Below are 20,125 nucleotides of genomic sequence, written 5' to 3'. Positions count from 1 at the left end.
AATACGTTCTGTAAATAAATAAATTACCGTACCATCCTGGGGTGGGGCAGGGGGTAGAGTCAAAACACACCCCATCACACACTGGAGCACCAATCTCTATTGGGCCACAGCACTGTTGCTTTTAGGAAAAGAAAATATATGGGGGGGGGGGGAATTCCATCATTCATCTACCTGTATCACACAGAGCTTGGTCCTCAGACGGCCTCTGTTAAATATTGCCACATACAATGGACAGCAGGCCAAACAGAAAACAGCCTTCAACAACGAGGGATGGGACAGGTGACTAGGGACCAGGTCAGTGTGTGGCATCGTTGGGCATTTGCTGGGGCCCCAGGGCCCTAGAAGGGCCCATTGGTGGTACCTGTCGTAAGATTTGGAGAGGGGGAGTCTTCTTTGTGGCATGGTGCTGGTGGAGCTAGTAGCTATTTTGATTTCACCTGCCCTGCTCCACCTAATTCTTTAGAAGGTTCTTTTTGTGGTGTTCTGACCAGCACTGTGCAGTTGGGTCTAGCTGCCATTTTAGCTTCCCACAGATGGATGGACATCAGTCATGGATGCTTCAGCTGAGATTCCTGCATTGCAGGGGGTTGGACTTGATGACCCTTGGGGTCCCAGCCGACTCTACAATTCTATGATTTGATTAATGCCTCCAACATAGCATGGTGACAGAAATGAAGCCTAAAAAACAAGAGGGGTGAATCAGCATGCTTGGAGTTTTGTTCTTGGCTTACTGGTCGCATTTTTTTCTTCTTTCTTTTTTTGCAGGAAACATTTTCAAACTCCAAAACAAAAAACATTTAGACCACCAATCCTAGTTAATAATCCTAGTTAATATATGTGAAGGAGCGTCTCCACCCACATCGTTCTACCCAGACACTGAGTTCCAGCGCCGAGGGCCTTCTGGCGGTTCCCTCCCTGCGAGAAGCCAAGTTACAGGGAACCAGGCAGAGGGCCTTCTCGGTAGTGGCACCCGCCCTGTGGAATGCCCTCCCACCAGATGTCAAAGAGAACAACAACTACCAGACTTTTAGAAGACATCTGAAGGCAGCCCTGTTTAGGGAAGCTTTTAATTTTTGGTGCATTACTGTATTTTAATATTTTGTTGGAAGCCACCCAGAGTGGCTGGGGAAGCCCAGCCAGATGAGCAGGATATAAATAATAAATTATTATTATTATTAGGATATGAAAAAAGGATCTGGGCACAATTCAGCCTCTGCTCTGTGCAAACACAGCTCTGCATGGAGGAGGAATAAGGTCATCAGCAGGGGGGTTGTGCACCAATTGCAGCACATGATAGTGACTGAATTGTGCCATTCCCATGCACACAGCTGTGCAGAAGAGAATTGCATGTGGGGGTATAAATATGCTCCCTCTTCATTCAGTGTTACAGTCAACAGTCAGACAGTATTAGGTCATTGGAGTCGAGCACTTTCACCAAGGGCGACATTTGGTCCCAAAAATACACAGGCTTCGGGCTGTCTGAACTCTATAATTAAACCCTAGATTTTTATCGGACGTAAAAAAGATGACAGGAGAAGATAAAAGCACCAGACTATGTCTGAACGATTCAGAGTTGTATGACTGTTGTGTCAACACTCTATAAACACTGCTGAGAAATGGAGTGGACTTTACTGCATTCCGCAGCCAGCTCTTCAGTCTAAAAAAATCCACAATATCCAGTTCCAGATGAAAATCAGTTAAACAAGGTGACTGGCCTTGCTGCTTTTCAAGTTTCCGCACAGGACTTTAGCACTGAGCCAGGCCTTTGGTTAGAAAAACTGTATCAAAAGTCTCAGGTCCGACAGATGAAATAGAACAGATTGTGTTGATAAAAACAATAAGCAGAGGAGGAGCAAAGCTTATCAGAGGCACTGACTCTGTTTGGTGAGACTTTGCGCTTATCAAAGAAGAAATCTATCATGGGGCCAAGAGGGCTAATAGAACCAGTGGCAGCAAAACCGTTTTGTTTGTGAAGAAAACCCTCTGCCACCTTGTTCCTTGGCCACCCCAAATTAATGAATTTCTCCCACCCAACAACCTCAAACTAAAGTGGCCAAAAATGCTCCTCACTTTTGAGGTGGGTGCCTAGAAGTGTGTGTGTGTGAAGGGAGAATTCATCCCAGTGCTAGTCAGTGTAAAGTTGTGGGTGAACATATCAGACGACACAGCGATTCTTCAAACAGCTCTTGTTTATTCACAGGCCAGAACAGAACTGGGCTAAAGGGTTCAGCCAGCCTGCTTATATAGAGCTCCAGTACAACGTAACTGTAACAATTTTCTAAAACTATCCAATCACTGAACGTCACTTCGATCCCTTATTTGCATAACTATCTACAGTATCCCCCTGCTGGCCCAGGGTGAGAACTTCAGTACATAACAGTCAGAAACCACGCAAACCTCTCTAGGAGCACCACAACTAAAAAGGCCCTGTCTCAAGCCACAATCCATCTTCTCCAATGAAAATAGAGACGTCCTAAGGAAAAGCAGGACACTCCAGGACCAAATCAGAAACCAGGATGGCTTCTGTAAATCTGAGACTGTCCCTGGAAAACAGGGACACTTGGAGGGTCCGAAAATGGACTAGAGGAAGTGCAATGCAAACTTAATCCAGCTCTTCATTATGAGTTATTTCCCACATTTCTATCCTCTCTGTGCTCCAGGAAGCTCAAGGAGCATGTTTGGCTCACCCTCTTGCAAAAGCCGTGTGAAGTCGGAGGTAGTGGCTGAGGTAGTGACTGCAAAAGGCTAGCCCATGCCTGCTACAAATGGGCCTCAGTTTACAGTAAGTCATGTTACGATGGAGGAGCTATGACTACTCTACCCTTTGGACAATAGAAATACCTGCATTTATTTGCATTGCAATTAAGTATGTTTTAGTCCATACTGTACTGGCTTATTGTTGGCAGACCTCAGTGCATTGCCAAGATAAGATTGATGTTAGGCTTCTGTCCTGTGTGCCTTTGCATGGGAATAAGCCCATGAACACAAGACTTACTTCTGAGCAAATGCACATGAAGGGAGGGCATGAGGTTAATCTAGTTTAAAGGGGCCTTTCAGGTACATTCCGGCCTTGGCATTCTAAGATAAACTGCGCTCATCCTCACAATGGCATTTTGCTGTGTTTTTTTTACATCAGGAATGTGCAAACTATGTATTAAAGAAATGCAATACAAAAGAATCTTAAGATGCCCAGCAGTAACTAATGATAAATTAGTTGAGCTGGAAAGTTGAGCAATGCATCTATAAATGTCTCAGAGGTTTAGGAGGCAAAATAGCACCACCTATTCCATTTTTGCAGTGTTTTCCCCGAGCCGGTTTGTTCATGGAATTGAAGGAGTAAAAGGAGGCTTCTCCACTGTGCAGGGAAAAAGTAAACTAATGACACACACAGAAGCCCATTTGATTTGATTTGTTGATTATATTTTTCAAAAGTCTATGCCGTTTCCCCTCAATCGTAGCTTACAAATAATTTGGGGGGAGGGGGAAAGAGTTCTCCACAATCATTTTGAGGCAATATGGAAAGATGTCCACTACATCGGAAATACAACTTTCAGATCTCCAGTAGGAACTTTTCAGTACAAATCCAATTGAAATACGTGTGAATGGTGTAAAAGGGTTTCCTGAGGGTTACCCTAACATTAAACGGAGTGAGGCAAGGGCCTCAGGTGGCAGGTGCCCAAGGGCAGCAGCCCCACCCCAGCCATTCCTCCTGATCCTATCGTACACCCCCCTCAATGAACCTACTGGCCTCAGGCTTACTGGAGGAGGGTGCCCCATTGCCAGTGTTCCTGTTAAGATCCAGTCAGCTTCTACATATAGAATGGGGCGCCATCTTGTCTTTTGCCTCAGGCACCAAATTGCCTTAGGCCAGCTCTGGAACTTTCCACTGGATTGTGCCAGATTTCTGAGGTAAAAAAAATCTACAGCTGTATCATTCCCCAAAGAATTCCGGGAATTGCAATTTGTTACGGGTGCTGAGAGCTATTAGGAAACCCCTCACGGAGCTACACTTCTCCAGAGAAAAAGGTTCTCATGACGTTGCTCAATTCTTTAATTTCTACCTGAAAAAGCAGCAAGGAATGCTGTCTTTAAAACCAAAAACACACACGTGTAAGAATTGCCTTGCCATTTCTCCTTCCCTTCGTCTGTCATATGGAGATAATGACAGATACTTACACACCTCCCAGGGTGTCAATGAAACTCTTCAATATCCTGGAGTAGGAGTATTATTACTGCAGTTACTGTTACTGGAGCTGCCAAACAAGATCACAAAAATTAGCTCCCCAATCCAATGTCTCAATTATACGGCAGGCAGCGATGACCAATAACAAAGGACAACACCCGAACAATGTAAACACACCTATCTATTTGTCTGTATGCGCTGCCCCATTATCCCTAAAGAAACAACAAGCTCTTCCCTACTATAGGAACTTGTATCTGTATCCAAATCATCATTTCAAAAGCCAGCTGAAGGATAGGTTACTCACTGTGTTGACATGCTTCCAGTAATGTAGGCCAGTCTACATGGCAGGTAGACTTGGAGCAGGAAGACCTGAGTTCAAATTCCATGGAGATCTGAATTCAAATTCCCAGTTAGTTATGAAGGTCAAAGGGCAGCCTTGGGGGCAGCACTGCTGCCTCTCAGCCTCATAACAAAGTTTTGGGGGGTAAGAGTGGGAAAACCCCGTGCAAACTACCTTAAGCTTCTCAGGAGAAGGGCAAAATACACATAGCAAGACTGTTTCCAACACACCTGAAAAAGGTTTGATTCAGGATTCAGGATGAGGCAGATCAAAGAGCTCAATACTTTCTCAGGTGTGCCAGGTCTGACCAGAAGTCTCCAGGTGTGTCTGGCCTGCTCCAGGTGGCAGATAGAAGGCTTGCATCTCCAGGTGTGTTGAGACTGCCTTTCAAATCGTTTGTGGTTTTCTGTGCTTTGATTTCCACTGCCTCCGTATGACACTTCCAAGAGATGGTTTCACCAAAGAGAACACCCAGGTCAAAGGAATCATGGAACTGTAGAGTTGGAAGTGGTCCTGATGATTGACTAGTGACAGTCCAACCCCCTGCAATGCAGGAAAATGCAGCTGTCCCACATGAGGAACCAACCTGCAACCTTGCTGTTATCAGCACCACGCTGCATCTAAATCAGGCACAGGCAACCTTCAGCCCTCCAGATGTTTTGGCCTACAACTCCTATGATCCCTAGCTATCAGGACCAGTGGTCAGGGATGATGGGAATTGTAGTTCAAAACATCTGGAGGGCCGAAGGTTGCCTATGCCTGATCTAAATGAACACGTCTTGTTCTCTAGCTTGTGGATCTAAGCACTTTTTATATCTAGGACTGTGTTTGCCAAAAATGAATAATCTTTGTGTTAATTTATAGATAGGCTTTCCTCTTTGCAGTATGCACTTGAACACCTCCAATAGATTTTTTGCAACTATGTAATGCACAAAGCACTGGGACGCAGGTGGCGCTCTGGGTTAAACCACAGAGCCTAGGACTTGCTGATCAGAAGGTTGGCGGTTCGAATCCCCGCGACGGGGTGAGCTCCCGTTGCTCGGTCCCTGCTCCTGCCAACCTAGCAGTTTGAAAGCACTTCAAAGTGCAAGTACATAAATAGGTACCGCTCCGGCAGGAAGGTAAACAGTGTTTCCATGCGCTGCTCTGGTTTGCCAGAAGCGGCTTAGTCATACTGGCCACATGACCCGGAAGCTGTACGCCGGCTCCCTCGGCCAATAAAGTGAGATGAGTGCCGTAACTCCAGAGTCAGCCACGACTGGACCTAATGGTCAGGGGTCCCTTTACCTTTACCTTTAATGCACAAAGCAGCCCTCCAAGTGAGTAGCAGGCCTCCAAGTGAGTATGAAGAAGACCATTTTCAGTACCTGCCTTTGCAAGAGGACACTGTGACCATGTCATAGGAAACTGCCTTACACAGAGGACTCAGCTATACAGCTGCAAATAAAACATTTTAAATGTGTTGCAAAGTGCAATATACAAATGTGTCACTAGACGGCGACAGTGAGCTATGACAAATTCAATGTATTTTTCAAAACGTCTTTTTAAAAAGCATTTTCACAACGTTTTTTATGTGTGTAGATTCCACCAGAGTCCATCTATCTTAGCACTATTTACACAAATACAAATTGGACTCCAGCATTCAGAGAAGGCATCCTACCCCAGCAAATTCTGATACTATATAGATGGGGTGTCAACATGAATAAAATATTGGGGGGCCCAGGTAAGCCTCGCCCTGATTAATCGATCACATGATGCAGCGCATGCACACCATTTGATTAGCAATGCCTATCAACTTTTGGGGGGCGTCCCCCTCAAATATTTTACTGGGGAGATGAAGACCCCTCAGCCCCTAGGAGCTGGCTTCTATGCTATATAATATAAAATGCTGGTGCTGTTATATTGCTCTCAGGGTCCTCTTAAGCCAGCCTTTCTCAACCTGTAGGTCCCCAGATGTTGTTGGACTACAACTCCCATCACCCCTAGCTAGCAAGGCCAGAGCTCAGGGATGGTGGGAGTTGTAGTCCAACAACATCTGGGGACCCACAAGTTGAGAACCACTGTCTTAAGCCAATGTCCCGTGCAATCAAAGGACGTTCCCTACAATCCCTTGTAAATGCCACAGGGGCTGCTGGAACACAGCTCCCAGATAGTGCATTGATTTCTCAGGTTCCCTGCTGCTCCACTCTGTCTTCCCAACCACACCAATATCACCTCCCACAAAGCAATGGCATTGGACCACTTGTCTAGCCAAGCTGGCCTGGACTCCTGAGAAATCTCGAAAGCCATAATCAAAATGACTTTGACCACGACCTATTGTAGATTCACGATAAATTATTGAAGGATGTTCCTATGATTATTTAACGAAAAGTATTGTGTGTCCGGATGTAGTTAAGGGGATCACTTCATTAGGTATTTTGGCTGCACACTTGGAAACTTAGAGATTGCAGTTCCTGGGTGGTATAACAATAGGCAAGGGAAGGAGTAATCAGACCCAGCAAGCCTTCTTCTACTTTTCTTACGTCCTCCCATTTGCGGAAAATGAGAAACAAGAATGCTCACGCTCTCTCTCTCTCCTACCCCATATTTCCGATTACATATGTTCCTCACCTCATCACTTGTAGAAACTGCAGCATCGTGTAACACAGTGAGGTAGCCAAAGTCTATTGAACCAGCTTCCAAATCTCTCTCTCTCTTTCTCCCCACTACTCAGCCCCATTTTCTTTGCAGACCCACCTTTCGCTACTGCTTACAGAAACAAAGGCTTCAAGCATTTGAGTGCTGGTATCCATGGCAAGAAGGGACGCAGGTGGCGCTGTGGGTTAAACCACAGAGCCTAGGACTTGCCAATCAGAAGGTTGGCGGTTCGAATCCCCGCAGTGGGGTGAGCTCCCGTTGCTTGGTCCCTGCTCCTGCCAACCTAGCAGTTCGAAAGCACACAGTGCAAGTAGATAAACAGGTACCACTCCAGCAGGAAAGTAAACGGCGTTTCCGAGTGCTGCTCTGGTTTTACCAGAAGCGGCTTAGTCATGCTGGCCACATTACTCGGAAGCTGTACGCTGGCTCCCTCGGCCAATAAAGCGAGATGAGCGCCGCAACCCCAGAGTCGGCCACGACTCCACAGCAAGGTGCAGATTAATGGGAAAGGTAACTGTCATGAAGGTGGCAGTTTATCCTTCTGGTGCAAGCCCCAAAGTGCTGTATGCATCAGCCTAGAACATTGCCCACCTTAAAAAGCTCTGTGGATTCTCAGAATCTCCAACATGCTTTTAGGAGAGACATAGAATGGCATTATAGAGGGCTTGAGGGCTCGTGTTTAAGTAGAGCACAGGCTACCTAATATATCATGATATATCAAAGCATTTTTTTCAGCACAAAGATGAAAATAATAATAATAATGACATAAATATACCTCTCCTCCAACTAGCAACATTAACATAACTCAAATTCTATGGTGTCCTTAGACATGCAAGCATCCACTAATCACTTTATCCTGATAATAAGAACTGTGCAGTCACAACATTACACAAGCAGCAGGAGCCAGCTTAACATTAAGAACACTTAGAAATTGTATAGGCTACTAATGAGATCAATTAGCACCAAAGTAGGCATAAAAGTGACAGATCTATTTGTTTAAACCTGGGTCTGCCGCAATATATCAAGTGCGCAAGCTTGTGACTGCTGGGGATGGTTTCTGTTATTTAGAGCAAAGCGGGTATGCATACGAGGGGATTTCAATACATAAGGGTTGTAGCTCTGGCATCTCCAGATAGGAATTGGTCTGAAATCCTGGAGAGACACTACCAGTCATAACAGACTGAGCTATATGGGCCAAGTGGTCAGACTCCATGCAAAGCACTTTCCTGCAATATGAACCTCCAACATCTGAAAGCCACCAGGCCGTAACAGCCATGCATAGCAGTTCATGGGGCAGGGAGGGACACAACAATCCTTTTGCTTTTGCTACCAGCCTATTGCAAATAAATTATGGAGAGGGGGAGAGGTGTGGTCAAGCACCCAAACAGACTGCAAAATGCAGCCAGTAGACTGTTCAGTGTGGGTGGGTACCACAAATTCAGCAGGCAGGCAAATAGTACTCCCTCTAATTGCACGAACATCTACAGTGGTGCCTTGCAAGACGAAAAGAATCCATTCCGCGATTCTCTTCGTCTAGCGGTTTTTTTGTCTTGCGAAGCAAGCCCATTGACGGCTTAGCGGATTAGCGCTATTAGCGGTTTAGCGGCTTTTAGAGGCTTATCAGCTTAGCGGCTAAGCGGCTAAGCGGCTTAGAAAAAGGGGGGGAGGGGGGGAAAGTCGGAAAAACTCGCAAGACATTTCGTCTTGCGAAGCAAGCCCATAGGGAAATTCGTTTTGCGAAGCGCCTCCAAAACGGAAAACCCTTTCGTCTAGCGGGTTTTTCGTCTTGCAAGGCATTCATCTTGCGGGGCACCACTGTATACGCTAGCCTGAGCTCTAGCTCCATATAGGGGAGAGTGGGAATATCCATTTGAACAAAATCAGCAGTGGCGACAACAATCTAGGTCCTTGGGCTGAAGCCTTTGACCTAAGTCTGCTTCCTTGTTCTCAAATCAGTGTGCTTCGTCGACCTCTTCCTTCACAAAAAAAGGAAAAATGTTCGGCAATGTTTTGGGGTTTTTTTTTCCCTTCTAGAGACAGTGTGTTCAAAAAAAAGTCTACCAGTTCAGTAACGTATATACTCAGTATAACAAGACTTAAATATTATTCTCAGGGCGCTTCCAGACCAAGGGTTTTTTTGAGAGTTGGACAATTCAGTGCAGTGCACCTGACTGACACACAAAAGCAGACTGGGGTCTAGCAGATTCAGTGCAGGCAGGAACAGCAGCAGGATGACTGAAGTAGGGGCAGCCAAAGTGGTACCTTCCAGGTGTTGTTAGACTACAACCCCCATCATCCTTGCCCATTGGCCACGCTGGCTGGAACTTATGGGAGTCGGCATCCAATAACATCTGGCAGGTGCTACACTGACTATTGCTGGACCAAAATATGAACCACCCTAGGCAATGGCACGTGGTCAGTGGACATGGGGGACTAGGCTAGTCCCCTAAATATTCCCTTGGCTTCTCCTTCCCAAAGCCCAGGAAGCTTCTGCCCTGCTTAGGGAGGGAGATGCAATGCTTCGCAAGCACAACATTGCCCTCCCTCACAAGCTAGCGCCTCTGGCCTTAACTGTTCCCCAACTAAAAATTTCACAGCATGCCACTGACCCTCGGGTAGCTTATACAGTACTGCATCTTTGAAGGTACTTGTTCTCCTTGCTTCCAGTTGCGCACTTCATTGGGAAGCTGCCATCTGGATGCAAACTACACATTGGAGGCCTGAATATGGTGCACCGGTTGCAGACTGGCTCCAGTGGTAACCCTGAATTCAACTTCGAAGTAATTCTCCCAATCTCATTGTACCTGGTAGGCAGAGGCTGGGGTTTCACGCAATAAAATCAAGATTCAACACATGCAGAAATAGCTAGGTAAGAACGTAAGAACACAAGAAGAGCCTGCTGGGGCAGGCCAAGACCCATCAGTTCCAGCATCCTGCTCTCGCAGTGACCAGCCAGATACCTAAGGGGAACCCGCAAGCGGAATTGGAGCACAGGAGCACTCTCCCCCTTGGGGTTTCCAGCAATATCATTGCCTCCAACTATGGAGGCAAAGCATGGCTGGTAGCTGTCAATAGTCTTATCCTCCATGATTTTTTAAAGTACAGTGGTACCTCGGGTTAAGAACTTAATTTGTTCCGGAAGTCCGTTCTTAACCTGAAACTGTTCTTAACCTGAAGCACCACTTTAGCTAATGGGGCCTCCTGCTGCCACGGCTCCACCGGAGCACGATTTCTGTTCTCATCCTGAAGCAAAGTTCTTAACCTGAAGCACTATTTCTGGGTTAGCGGAGTCTGTAACCTGAAGCGTCTATAACCCAAGGTACCACTGTATTTTATCCGTCCTGGATTTTGCAGCATTCAGCTTTGTTGAATACTGTATCTCACAATGTAGAATAAGATGTTTCACATTATGGTATGCCCCCCCCCAAAAAAAATATTAACCCAAAATTGCATTTCCTGAGGCTAGAGGTTATTGTATTAATTTACCAGTCATGCTGCACCCATTCTCCCTAATTCTCTTCCTCATCCACATAAAGTGCACCGTATAATATCCCACCCCACAAATCACAATCTGCTCTATCATCAGCCACCACAAAAGCAAGCAGCTGCAATGGTCAACCATCGTGCTCATTACGGGCACCCAGAGGACAGTCTTGAGAAATGGATGGATGCGTGGATTCAAAAACTGCAGCAGCCCTCCCTACTCCATGCATGTCCCATAGCATGATGAACAGTGACCCCCCCCATTTGTCTCTTTACTAGGTCCAAGACTACAGGAAAAAGAGGTGGCAGGACCAGAGGGGACCTACTCAGTCATCAAACATGGTGCTCACTGAATCTGCAAACCACATGTACTATATATATATATATATATATATATATATATATATAGTACATCTTCTTTCTCTTCCCCACTCACTTTCTTCTTGCACACCTGACTTTCCAAACCATTGCCAAGCCAGGGGTGTGATATGTTACTGTTTGGACATGTTCTATATAGTGTCATTTCTGTCAATCAGGCTTCAGTTCGAACTGCCCAAAGCTTAACAGTGTACCTGACCTAATTTGTTGTAGAAGCACACTGAATTGCAGAATGTTCCAACTGGCAGAGAATCAGCAGCGCTTCATTTGCAAAAGGTTCTGCCAGGGTTCTGCCCTACCTGGGTCATTGTCTCTCACCTAGATGCACTCTTCTCCCTAATCTCTGCTATGCGAAGTGCTGTTAGTGGGCAATGACTCAGCGATGAGGGATATGCACCTTACACATGCTCAGAGACATTTTCGCTGTCAGCTTCAGGCGTGCCTGAGTTGAGAGCACCTGGCATCGCAGTCCAGGGCTCCGTCACCAAGGAACTTTGGCAAAATCCTCAGGTGCCACATCCTGCCAACATGTTATTTAATCGCAAGATTTCTAACAACACAAAAGCCATGCAAGACAATCCTAAAGTCTTGCAGCTCCCTCATAATGTGGATTTGCAGCTTCCATAAGACCAGAAGAGGAAGAGTGAGGAACAAACACACACAAACAACACACACACACACACACACACAGGCCTTCCATCCCTAGGGTTCCAGCCCTTCTTTCCTGAGCACCCCATTAAAAAGGGGAGCGGGAGAGACCCTCTTTTCCCAGTGCTACTGGTGGACAGGAAGCACAGAATACAATATTGTCTGTATCTCAGGCAGGTGAACAGCCGAAGCTGCGTTCGCTCCGGAGATCGAGTTACAACTCCTGTCCTGAGCCGAGGAAAATAGCTGAGCGGAGGACAAATCGCCGGGAAAATAGGTTCCTGTATAACACATCTCATCCCCAGAAAGTTCAGGACAGGTAAATAACCGGTCCCCTTCCACCTGTTCTAAGACAGGTCCCCGAGGGCGACGTCCCAAGGAAAATGAAGAGAAGGAAATGTGATTTTTTTTGGGGGGGGGGGAATACAGTATATAGATGAATTCTCGTGTGGAATCCTCATATGGCATGCTGCGCAGGGCACGATTCCCCCCTCAGCCCCAGGCGTGCCTCTGGACACTAAGCGTAACAGAAAGTCCCTCTGCCCATGCTCAGAGGCACCCTCTCTCCCACGGAAGTCAAGGCTGCCCTCGCCCCTGGGACTTACCTCTTCTGCTGCAGCAGGTTGATTTCGTCGAGGCGCCGGTCCCAGGACTTCTCGCCCTGCAGCCTTCGCCGAAGGGCCGCCCAGAGCCCCAGGAGGAAGCTGCGGTTCCCGGGCAGCAGCATCCCCATCGCTCCGCCGCCGAGGCCTCAGCAGCGCCTCCGCCCAGGTGGCGGGCCCGAACCTGGGTCCGGCTGCGGGAAGCCAGCGCCGGGCTGCTCCGCGGGGAGAGGAGGCAGCGGCGGAGCCAGGCAGGAGCCGCGGGGAGGAGGACGAGGCGCTTGCAACATCTGGCCGGGACCTGGCGGAGCGCGCAACCTGGGAGAGGAGGGACCTGGGAGAGGAGGAGGAAGAAAGAGGCGAGGAGAAGATCCGCCCCGCCCGGCGCCTCCCCAGCAACCGGCTCCCTTGGGACTTCAAGAGACGCGCGGGACTCCGCGTAGAAGAGGGCGGGGGGCAGGCAGGAGGCGCAGCAAACACAGCCAAAGTTTTTTGGGGAGTGCATAGGAGCCAACTCCTAGCGGCCGAGGTCCCTTCCGCCCCCCAATAAAATATTTGAGCGCCCCCAAATTGAATGGGCATTGCCATTCAAATAGTGCGTGCACACTGTGTCATGTGATTGGTGGTGTGGGGCGGGGCTTACCTCGCCCCGCCCCCATATTTCATTCAAGTTGGCACCCCTGTTTGTTACTTCGTCTTTTTTTGTGAAAAAAGCAGCTTTACCTTTGCCATAAAATTGCAGAGTTGGAAGAGACCCCCAGGGTCAGCTAGAACCCTCAATGAAGGAATCGTGCCCACAGCTGTCTCTGGGTGGGCTCGAACCAGCAACCTTCTGGTTCGCAAGAAGACAGCAAGGGACCCCAGCCGCTAGGAGTCTGCTCCTGTGCACTGACCCATGGTACACTTTGCATGCAGCCCCTGGATCTGCCACAGCTTGGGGTGGGGTGGAGGGCTGCTTTGAGCAACTGAGGATAGTTGCACTTAGAATTATATAATTGTAGGGCTGAAAGGAACTTGCAGTGCGGGTATCTTTCAACCAGCCTGGGGCTTGAACCCACAATCCTGAGATTAAGAGTCTCATGCTCTTACCGACTGAGCTATCCCACTGTCCTAATCTAGGGGATCTGGCTCCCTGTAGAGTTGTCATTTTCTCCTCTCCAACCCCCCTGCTCCAAGGTTCCCATGCATTTGATAGATACACGATTCCGCCCAGCCACCTGGCCCAGGACTTCTTTTCTTGCAGCCTGTGCAGAAGAGCAGTCCAGAGCCCCAGGAGAAAGTTGCTGTTGTTACATGGACTTGGGCACTCAGCCGCTTGGGCTGCGTACACAGTTCCATTTTCAGCGCACTCCCACCACTGGTATTTGAAGCCGAGTGCACACACGACGAATAGCCACAATCCATAAGCATCTTGTACTTTCTTGAGAAGCACTACTGTTTGATGCACTTTCACTTAATCCATCTTCCACCAGGCAGCAGTTGCACATCTGCAGATGACAACCAACCTTGGACAGGTTGCGGGCCCAGGGTAAAGTCAGATTATGTGCATCAGTTGAAGACATCCCTGCCTCTTCTCTAGTTCGTAGGCAACATGAAAACGCAACTTGAAATGCAGCCGGCAGGCAGGCAAGGTGGTGGGGGGGTGGGACAACATCACTGCATTTTAAGCACTAATGTACACATAGGCCACTCATCTCCCCATTTGTAAAACAGGATTTGATATTTTTCAAAGCAAAAAGTTAAAAGATATATAGTGTTTTCCCTATAGTGTTCAGTGTCTTAGAAGTTTTGGGGGATTTTTCCATTTGAGACATCTGGCATCAGACCAATTTTGAGCCTTCCCAACAGGAGTATTATGGAAGTAATGGGAAATTATTAGAGGAAGATCAATGCATTGTTGTTGTTTAGTCGTGTCTGAATCTTCGTGACCCCATGGACCAGAGCACGCCAGGCACTCCTGTCTTCCACTGCCTCCCGCATTTTGGTCAAATCAATGCATTAGAGAGCCTAAATTGAGGACAACCAACCTTCTTCAAGGGCAGAACTTACTGAGAACAAGCCTCTCCTGCTAAGTTCTTGAGAGATTTTGCAGTAGGCTTTATAGTATTTGCAAGAATTGAATTACATAATGGTTTATTTATTTGCGAGTACATTTCCAAAGTTTCGCCTCTTCCTTTGCTGTCCCTGACACTTAGCACTACCTCCCCCTTTCCCTTTAAAACAAAGTATGAACAAGTGCAGCAAAACCGCTTAAAGACAAATATCTCATGTTGAGCAGCAGCAGCAGCACCCCCAAAATCTTCCCTTTTCCAGGTATCTCCCTAAATCCAGGCTTAGAAGACAGTAGTTGTACCCACCAGATGACTGGACCAATTATTATTAAATACGGTAGCCTACTTTTGAATCTCCACTGAGTCCTACAGCTCACCAGGTAGTAGTGAGTACATCATTTCATCCCTGCTTAGCCTATCTCACAGAACTGTTGACATAGGCATAGTGAGGGGGCTGAGACAGCTGCCCCCCCATCAAGTAAATAAATAAAAATAAATAAAAGTAGAAATAATCAGAATATTTGAAATTGAAATGCTTGCTGAGGTCATTTGGATGATGTTGTAAAACATTCTGGCGAAGATTTTGACAGATTTTTCTGATCACTTGGGGTCAAAAGAAAGTAATTGGAAACAACTTTTGCTGAGACATTTCATTCCGAATCTGCTAGACGGAGGATGATGACAGGTGGGTGTCTTGCCCCTCCCCCTCCCCTCCCCCTCCCCCTCCCCAACATAAATCCTGGTTACGCCCATGGTTGTGGCGGAGACTAAAAGGGCAACCAACATACATCTACCCTTGAGATCCTTCAAGGAATAACAAGATAAAGGTAACAGTAAAGGGACCCCTGACCATTAGGTCCAGTCGTGACCGACTCTGGGGTTGCGGCGCTCATCTCGCTTTATTGGCCGAGGGAGCGGGCGTACAGCTTCCAGGTCATGTGGCCAGCATGACTAAGCCGTTTCTGGCGAACCAGAGCAGCGCACGGAAACGCCGTTTACCTTCCTGCCGGAGTGATACCTATTTATCTACTTGTACTGGCATGCTTTCAAACTGCTAGGTGGGCAGGAGCAGGGACCGAACAACGGGAGCTCACCCCGTTGCGGGGATTCAAACCGCCAACCTTGTGATCGGCAAGCCCTAGGCTCTGTGGTTTAACCCACAGCGCCACCCGCATCAAGATACAGATGCAATAATTAAAATTAGTGAGTGCGCTGCATCTCTCTCAGAATGCACTGAGAGAATCGTAGCAGGAAGAAGTCTTATTGCTATGGTTTCCATAAACAGATACTAGTTTCATGATATTTCCATAATAATTTCAACAACTTCCAGAGCATTTCTTGTTACGTAGCAATGTCAGCTTCTGTGACAACTCTTGTGCACTTTTTGAATTTCTGCCCCACTTTCACTTCTAACTAGAGGTGGAAGGATATGTGATTTTCAATTCTCTTGCTTGCTCATTTCCCCAGTCTTATTATAATCCGTTTCCCACATTTCTGCAGCAATTTGTGATTTTTTTTAAAAAAATCCTCATGAAAATTTGTCAGCATTTCTGTGCTGATTTCCCCTAGCACATTTTGGTATGCAATGCTGACTAACGTGCATATTGTTTGCAAGCAATTTCTCCTAATATAATCCATTTTTGGTAAGTTATTTTTCACTAATATACTCATTCTATGCACATATCTCCCGAACATGAGCATTTTTGTACGCACTTTGGTTTGGTTGGAGAATCCTAGCACAAAATTGGGATACATGCTAATTTTGAAGGATAGCTGTTTTGGTTCTAATATTGTGTTGGAAAGTGTCAATTTTAGTGGTTCAGCTTTAAAGGTGTACTGAACTGAATTTTGCCCTACTCCTGTTTCTGTAGCCTATAGGACTTGTGATGCAACAGAAGAGCAAAACAAAAAGAGAAAAAACCATGTTCAGGAATAACTGTAGGAAGCTTTAATAGTAGTAATCATGATAAGCATCTAAAAATAAGTATTGTGTAGTCAATAAAACAAATAGTGTTGCCTGTAGGCTTACAATCTACGAAATAAAAAAGATAAAGGAAAGTAGCTCAGTTAATACCTGGGATAGCTCAGTCAGTAGAGCATAAGACTCTTGATCTCAGGGACATAGATTTGAGCCCCATGTTGGGCAGAAGATTCCTGCATTGCAGGGGGTTGGACTAGATGACCCTTGGGATCCCTTCCAACTATTATTCTCTGGAATAAACAGTGGAAGCTGCTCCATTAGGGCAAATGGGGTCCTGCCCCACCGACCTCACTCTGCCTTCATGGAGCTACCCCCTGCCTGCCTGCCTCATACTTACAGTCAGTAAGGGGGCATAGGCTGTCAGCTCCCCCCTGCTTGCTCTCAATGTTAGCTGTGTAGAACTCATCAGGAAAGAGGATGAAGGCGAAACTAGAATGTGTTGACTCCATCTGTGGTTCACTCTGGCACCACCTATCATTGGCTTCCCCGCCTTCCATTCCACCAGTCCCAATGGGCACCGGCTGCTACTGAGAAAGAAGGGAAACAGACCAGAAGGGGAAATGGCAGAGGTGATGGAGGAGAGTTAAAAACCGCCAGCTTAACAACAATGTAATACATTACAATGAGAAGGAGCAAGCAAAAGGGGGGAGGGGATATCTGAACCAGTTTAAGACTACAAACCCATAGGTGAAGATGCGTGCACCTAAGGCTTTTTTTAAAAAAAATGATTTATGGTTTTCAATTTTATACATTTCAATAATTTTACAATCATTTTAACATTTCAAAACTTGACCTCCTTCCCCATCTTTTTGCGGTTCCTTAAATTTATTTTTAATATTTTCTTCACATCCAAATTAACTTAATTTGCTCATTTGTTCATCTATTTTAAATATATACTCTTATAAAACTGCAGGTTATTACAATAATACTGCCAATGTTCTCATCTGTTTACAGTTTGTTTGTAAACATTCCATAAACCATTTCCATTCTCTTATAAGAAGTTTGTTGTCTTGATTTCTTTTTTTCCCCAGTAAGTTTTGCCATTTCTGCATATTCCATAAGTTTTTGTATCCATTCTTCTTTTGCTGGGACTTCTTCTTTCCATTTTGGGGCAAGTAACATTCTTGCTACTGTAGTCACATACATGAATAAATTTCTATACAGTTTGGGTAGTTCTGTTCCAATAATTCCCTATATATGTATGTATATTTAACTATTTAATTACTTTACTAACTAAAAGCCAAACCACCCAAGGCTTTTAGTTAGTAAAGTAATTAAATAGTTAAAAAATGGAATCACAACTTGGAACCAGACAGAATTTGAATCTGCTGAAGCGTTTTCCAAATAAAGTTGCTGTCTAGGACTAACAGAATTTCCCAGGCTTCCCATAATGAGGTTGGTGCACTAGAACTCCCATCATCCCTGACCATTCGACATCCTGGCTGGTGCTGATGGGAGCTGGAGTCCAGCAACGTCTGAAGGGCATTGTCTCATCACCTCCTGATTACCTTTCCGAGCCACACTGAATTTTGGTTAGGGTAAATGGCTGTCACAATATGCAGTTGACTCATACAAGTTGTCTTGTACCTTTGCTGAAAAGGTGTAAGAACTGCAAAAAGCTGTTTGAACCTGGGGGGTCGACAGAACCCTAGAGTGCTCTTCCAATGCAATGCATGAAGAATAGACACATGAAAGTACAGTATAGCTCAATACCAGAGCTCACCCTTTGCATATAAGGCTCGCCACTTTTCTGAATAGATAAAAGGCTGCTTTATACAAGACAAAATATTTTGAAATCACCACTCAAACTGAAATGCATACTTAAAGCAAATCACAACCCCTAGCAAGTATCAATTCTCCAACAGCAATATGAATTCCATGTGTTAAATTTAGATTGTCATTTTGGCCTTCAAAGAATGAGGCCACAACTAAAGTCAAAGTTCATTCATTACAAACACACTTACCAGGGTGTTAGATCCATTGAATTCAATGGGGATTGCTTCTGAGCAGGCACACGTGAGATTGCACTGCAATCAGTTTGTGGGTCATTTCCTTAGTGGCCCATCTAGGAGAAGGAAAACTGATCCTAAACCTCTGCTGCCTTGGGGGATATCTTCGGGAGAAGAAAAGGCTAAGGAGGAAACCCTACACAAATCCGGAGTGGAATCCCTAAGGTGATTGGATGGCGCCTTGTATGTCTCCTTCTGGCAACTCCTGCAGCCGAACTGGCACCAAACATATTGCTCTGCTTTCCTTTGGACCACATCAATGAGGCCAAGAGGGGGGCAGCCAAGGACCTTATACAGGCTTGTGCCCCAGAAAGATCACTTAAGTGCTGCTAATGAACTGGTTTGACTTCACCCTGGAGGCACACTGCATTGTCTCTCGAGACAGACAGATGCCAACAACGAAAAGCAGTCTATCTATCTATCTATCTATCTATCTATCTATCTATCTATCTATCTATTATCTAATCTATCTATCTATCTATCTATATTTTAAGAAGTTTCTGAGCAGTTTACAACACTCTAAAAAATACATTAAAATAAATAAATGAGAAACCCACATTTTACAGAACAGTTAGATCAGACATCCCCTTATAACATCAGTGCAAATGGAATCACCAATGTATGGGCCCATAAAATCTACTGACATATCCAAAATACAAAAATACTATGCACCAGGTACTGTATGTATTTATAGGCACTCTCACTTCAACAGTTATCTCCTCCCACCTACTCTCAGCAGCCAGCAGCATCATAGCCAGACACTGGAGAGACCTGTCAGGAGTAAGCATGGACCAATGGTACCAAATAGTATGGGAAACAGCCCTACTAGAAAAATTAACCAATAAACTGAAACTGACATGGAGACAGATAGAAGAAGACACCTTCACTCCGGTATGGCTCCCCTTTATCACATACAGTCAAAAATCCACTAACAGCGTACAAATCAATATGGCTAACCTGATCCAAAACGCCCACCCATCCCATTCACACACGAAAACAAAAACCACCGCAGCCAACCACAAATGAACAACCACACCCTAGGCCAACCCCAACCTCTCTCACCACCAAAGGAACACAAGTGAACAGCAAAGAACCTGCACAAGCAACACTGACACCAAACTCTACATATAGTAAGTAAAATAGAAACATCGCCACCCGACCCCCACCCATCTTTCCCCTAAACAGTTATCTCCTGAGAACAAGCTTGTGCTAAATGGTAGGGTAAACCCACACCCTTCCCTGGAGTCCTTCAGGGAGTACCCACAATCATTGCTATCTCCTAGCAAGCTTATACATTCCCCACCCTTGCCACTCTCTGCTCTCACTGGGGAGCATCTACAAGGAGCCATTTCACCCCTGCACAATACCAGTAAAAACAACAAGAGATGGTGCATCCTTGGGGTAATTCCGAAGGGTAATCCACAGCAGCATCACTGGTTATAGGTTCGTGAGCTGGGAGTGTTCCCAGCAAGCCACAGGTGCCTCCAATCAGCTCCTCCAGGTTCTCCCCATGCTCATCACTGCCCAGCCAAGAGCCCTCTTCTCTTACCCACTTTGGCTCACACCTGAAGCAAGCTGCTCCGAGACTTAAATAGCCAAATGCCCTGGAGGAGGGACTAAACAGCTGACAAACATTCAGGCTGAGCTGGTCCAGGTGGCATCAGTCTGTCCCCAGTTTTCTCTCCTCTGCCTGAAGCAAGATGCAAGGCTTAAGGAGCCAAGTGCTTGGCAGATGGAACAAACATCAGAGAAGCATTCAGGCTGAGCTGGTCGGGGTAGACTTTCCCCCATAACCCGGCCGTTTTCTACTGTT

The 20,125-nt window shown here is 46.1% G+C and overlaps 1 protein-coding gene across 1 annotated transcript in view; it reads right to left on the bottom strand.

The window, feature by feature from the left end:
* The window catches only part of LOC309332155 (transient receptor potential cation channel subfamily V member 6-like), a 71,637-nt gene extending 59,056 nt beyond the window's left edge, over window positions 1–12,581 (bottom strand). The window contains exon 1 of the mRNA XM_081845045.1: window positions 12,275–12,581. Within this exon, the coding sequence (XP_081701171.1) occupies window positions 12,275–12,402 (128 nt within the window). The 5' untranslated portion in view covers window positions 12,403–12,581. The remainder of the gene's footprint in view (window positions 1–12,274) is intronic.
* Window positions 12,582–20,125: the final 7,544 nt, after the last annotated feature.

Source organism: Podarcis erhardii (genome assembly GCF_964252035.2).
Source record: "Podarcis erhardii genome assembly, chromosome: 17".
In the NCBI taxonomy this organism is placed as follows: domain Eukaryota; kingdom Metazoa; phylum Chordata; class Lepidosauria; order Squamata; family Lacertidae; genus Podarcis; species Podarcis erhardii.
The sequence above is the reverse complement of the archived record's forward strand: the minus strand, read 5'-3'. Positions and strand labels throughout refer to the sequence as shown.